This window comes from Gossypium raimondii, chromosome 2 (assembly GCF_025698545.1).
Source record: "Gossypium raimondii isolate GPD5lz chromosome 2, ASM2569854v1, whole genome shotgun sequence".
NCBI classification, from domain to species: Eukaryota; Viridiplantae; Streptophyta; class Magnoliopsida; order Malvales; family Malvaceae; genus Gossypium; species Gossypium raimondii.
Window position 1 is genome coordinate 11,565,100 of NC_068566.1, and position 5,071 is coordinate 11,570,170.

Consider the following 5,071-nt stretch of genomic DNA (forward strand, 5'->3'; position numbering starts at 1 on the left):
GGTAAAAATAATGGAAATTTCGACATCAACTAGGGGAAAGAATCGGCAGAGGAGGGAAAGAAGAAGAAGAAAACGTTAGAAAAAGTTTGGGTAATTAGAGAGAAAATCGAAACTTTACTTTTTTTGTAACAAAAAGATAATCAGATTATTTTTTGATAACCTCTCCCCCATTATCTCCTAAAATCACTCCCTATTAACGCACTAAAATGCAACTACTCAAAATTTTGCCTTAACACAACTCTTAGCTGAAATTGGAGCAAAAATATTGTCTCCACGCCATCACAGAGAATTGAACACAAGATCTCCTTCACACCAACACTCCACTTATCCACCAGACGAGTAGACCCATTCTATTAATTATTCTCCAACTTTTACTTAAAAGCCTACTGACCAAAGATAGGGCTTATTCATAAAAATACCAAAATTTGCCCAAGTCCTGGCTTGAACTTGGGAGCTCTCACACACCCAGAACACTTAACCACTAAAGCAGATACACAATTGTGTCACACCTTCGAAAGAAGAAAAATAAAAATTCTGGGGCGTTACAACTCTGCCCCCTAAAAGAAAATTTCGACCTCGAAATTTTCCTGATCAGAACAATTAAGGATACTACTGATGCATCGCATCCTCAGGCTCCCACATGGCCTCCTCAGTGCTATGGTTACGCCATAGAACCTTCACCAAATGAATAGTCTTCCTCCTCAGAACCTTTACGTCACGATCCAAAATTTGGGCAGGCTCCTCCTCAAAGGTCGAGTCTGGTCTAACCTCTATCTCCTTAACAGAGACAATATGAGTAGGATTAGAGTGGTAACGCCTCAACATAGAGACATGGAACACATCATGGATACAATCCAACGCCAGAGGTAGCTCCAACTGATAAGCAACTGGTCCCACTCGCTTCAGAATACGGTAAAGTCCAATAAACCTAGGGTTCAACTTGCCCTTACGACCAAATGAAGTCCCCCATAAAATACTCGATCTTATGCCTCTTCAAATCTGCATAAGATTTTTGCCTGTCAAAAGCCGCTTTCAAACGATCCTGAATCAATCTAACCTTATCCTCTGTCTCATAGACCAACTCAGTCCAAAATAAAGGAGTGCGACACTTACAGCCGTACAGTGCCTTGTAAGGTGCCATCTGGATGCTAGACTGGAAGCTATTATTATAGGCAAACTCCACTAATGGCATATAATCCTCCCAACTGCCTCAGCACAACTCCTCAACATATCCTCCAGTACCTGAATTACCCTCTCTGATTGACCATCGGTCTGAGGATGGAACGCAGTACTGAAGTCCAACCTTGAACCTAGAGTCTCATACACCTTTTTCCAAAACCGAGACGTGAAACGAGGATCTCTATCAGAGATGATCGAAGCCAGTACCCCATGCAGTCTCACTATCTTAGAAATATAGAGATTTGCCAGCTTCTGCAAAGAATAATTTTTCCTAACTGAGATGTAGTGTGCGGACTTAGTCAATCGATCCACGATAACCCACATTGAATCTTTCTTATTGGGTGCTAAAGGCAACCCACTAGCGAAATCCATCATTTTTCGCTCCCACTTCCATAGCGGAATCTTAATCGGCTGTAGCAATCTTGAAGGCAACTGATGCTCAGCCTTAACCTGCTGGCAAGTCAAACATCGAGCCACAAAATTTGTAACCTCTCGCTTCAACCCTGGCCACCAATACAACTCTCAAAGATCTCGATACATCTTATTTTTGCCAGGGTGCATAGCATATGGGCTACTATATGCCTTTCTCACAGTAGACTGCCTCAAATTCGAATCATTCGGCACACATATTTTGCCTCAGAAACACAACACACCCTCAGAGTTCAACCCAAAGCCCATAGCACTACCACTCTCAATCTGCCAGAACCGAAGACCCAAAGACTCATCCTCCAGCTGTCTACCATTAATCTGCTCAATCCAAGTTGGCTTGACTTGAAGCTCAACCAACAAACTCCCATCGTCAAACAAGCTAAGTAGAGCGACCATCGCTCTCAGATCAGTTATAGCCCTACGTCTTAATGCATCGGCCACCACATTGGGCATGCCAGGATGGTACACAATGGTACAGTCGTAATCCTTAAGCAGCTCAACCCATCTTCGCTACCTTAGATTTAGATCCTTCTGAGTAAGGAGATACTTGAGGCTTTTATGATCAGTGTAGGTGATACACTTCTCACCATACAGATAATGCCTCTAGATTTTCAATGCAAAGACTACGACGGCCAACTCCAAATTGTACATCTGATAGTTTGCCTCGTTTGTCTTAAGGTGACGAGACGCATATGCAACCACCTTACCATCCTGCATCAACACACATCCCAAACAAACATGTAATGCATTACTATAAACTGTGAACTTCTTTCCAGGTTCAAGCTGTACCAAAACAGTAGCCTCAGTCAATACAGTCTTAAGCTTCTCAAATCTCTCTTGTTGCGCATTAGTCCAGAAATGGTACACCTTTACGTAGCAACTTAGTCAAGGGTGCTGCGACCAGTGAAAATCTTTCCATAAATCGTCGATAATAACCTGCCAGCCCCAAAAAGCTGCAGATCTCAGACACATTCTTAGGCTGCTTCCAATCTAATACAGCCTCAATTTTTCAAGGATCGACTCAAACCCCCTCAGCAGACACCACATGACCCAGAAATGTTACTTCATGTAACCAGAACTCGCACTTGCTAAACTTAGCATAGAGCTGTTTTCCCTTAAATTCTAAAGAACAATCCTACGGTACTCATCATGCACATCCTCAGTCCTCGAATAAACCAATATGTCATCAATTAACACCACCACAAACCAATCCAGGTAGCGTTGAAACACTCGATTCATTAGATCCATAAAAGTTGCGGGTGCATTAGTCAGTCCAAATGGCATCACTAGGAACTCGTAGTGCCCATAACGAGTCCTAAATGTTGTCTTATGCATATTAGCCTCCTTAACCCTCAACTGATGATACCTAGAACGTAAGTCAATTTTGGAGAACATAGACGCCCCTCGAAATTGGTCAAACAAATCATCAATCCTCGGAAGTGGATACTTGTTCTTAATAGTCAACTTATTTAGTTTTCGGTAGTCGATACACATCCTCATGGATCCATATTTTTTTAAAAAACAATATCGGTGCTCCCCACGGGGACACACTAGGGTCCGTAAGCTCCTTAAGTGCCATTCGATAAGGAGCGATAGATACCGGAGTTGTACCAGGGAAAAGCTAAATCCCAAACTCTACTTCCTGATTCGGAGGTAAACTCAGTAGTTCCTCACGAAGGACATCCGAAAAATCCCTTACAATTTTGATGTCCTTTACAGTAGAGTCCCTAGAAGCAGAAACACTTACGTAGGCCAAATACGCCTCACATCCTTTGCAAATCCTTTTCTCAACTACCAATGCAGAGATCACGTTAGCCAATTAATTCTGACGTTCCCCAATCACAACTACTTCATTACCTTCCTCAGTTTTCAATACGACCTTCTTAGTCGCACAATCTAAACTGGCACAATGCTTGATGAACCAGTCAATCCCCAATATCATATCGAACTCCCCAAAAGGAAGCTCCATCAAATCAGCCAGAAATATCGTCCCTTGAACCTCTAAAGTAACACCCCTGTACAGTTTCCTAACTCTGACAGATTGCCCCAGAGGGCTCAGTGCAGTCACCTCACTAGAAGTACTCTCAACCGGAATCCCTAGGTTTTTGGAAACAGAACAGGCAACATAGGAATACGTAGGTCCTATATCTATCAATGTAGTGTAAGGCACATCATAAATAAGAAACGTACCCGTGATGACATCCAAAGCATCTTTGTCCTCTCAGAGACGTGTAGCATAAACTAAAGCAGGCTGCCTCGCCTTAGTCTGTCCAGCACCTCTGCCCGGTGCTCTCTATCCAAGACCCATGCCATTAACACCCTTAGCCTGACCATGGCCTCTAGGCGGCTATTGTGCTACCTTCTATGGCTGTGCAGTACCAATACCTTGAGCTTGCATCTGATTGGCCCTCAACGGACACTCCCTAATGCGATGATCCAATAATCCACACCTCAGGTACGCCCTAGTCCTTCTCCAACACTCGCCTTGATAGCGTCTACCACAGTTGACACATGGTTATAGTCCAGTAGCAATAATAAGGGACCCAGCTCTAACTGGCCCATCAACTCTGGCCTTTTTCTTAGGCCTCTGCACGGAACTCAAGGGCTCCAAATCCCTCTTGCTCCTACCTCTCCCCTATCACAGTTTTGGTTCTCAGAGCGCTTAACCTCCTCGGTGATCTTCGCCTTCTCAACCATTGAAGAAAATTCATTCTCCCTCTGCGGAGCTATCAGGACTCTCAAATTATCTCTGAGGACATCTTCAAAGTGGACACAACTCTCATACTCAATCGCCACCATACTTCGCGCATAGTGGCTCAGTCATAGGAATTTGGCCTCATACTCGGCCACTGATAGATCTTCTTGTGTTAGATTCAAGAACTCCATCATACAGGCATCCACATAACTGGCTCCAACATACTTCCCCTGTAAGGTGGTCTTAGAGAACTCCCAGGTCAGACGTTCAGGCTGAGTGCCCTCCTTAACAGTAGGCCACCACTAATAAGCCTCATCACACAGCAGCGAAACTACACATTTTAATTTCTACTTGGAGGTGCAATCCAGGTTATCCATGATCCTCTCCGTGGCCTCAATCTAGAATTCTACCACATTAGGGGCGACCCCAGTGACACCTCTGAAGAGCTTAGCTCCATTGAACCGGAGTCACTCTGTAACCAACCCACGGCCCCCAGATCCAGTATTAGGCCCAGCAACCCTCTCCAATATCCTCAACATAGCCTGAGACAATGTGTCGTCCCCGACCATGTGATCATGAGACTCAGTCTCAATAGCAGGCGAAACTAGCGTCTCACTCGTATCCAAATTCAGTATATTACCCAGGGAAAAAGACTCAGATCGAACCCCCCTACAGCCTCTACCTCGACCTTGAGTACCACGTCCACAAATACCTCGTGCACTCATGTCTATTCAGATTTATCTGTATTACGAATTTTTATGCATCAGT

The 5,071-nt window shown here is 44.1% G+C and overlaps 1 protein-coding gene across 1 annotated transcript; it reads right to left on the minus strand.

Moving 5' to 3' along the window:
* Positions 1–609: 609 nt before the first annotated feature.
* LOC105789527 (uncharacterized) lies at positions 610–1,141 on the minus strand. Its single transcript, XM_012616900.1, has 2 exons — positions 978–1,141; positions 610–928 (listed from the first exon to the last, which is right to left on the minus strand). Exons 1-2 carry the CDS (start codon positions 1,139–1,141, stop codon positions 610–612), a joined length of 483 nt encoding a protein of 160 aa, XP_012472354.1.
* Between the last annotated feature and the right edge of the window lie 3,930 nt (positions 1,142–5,071).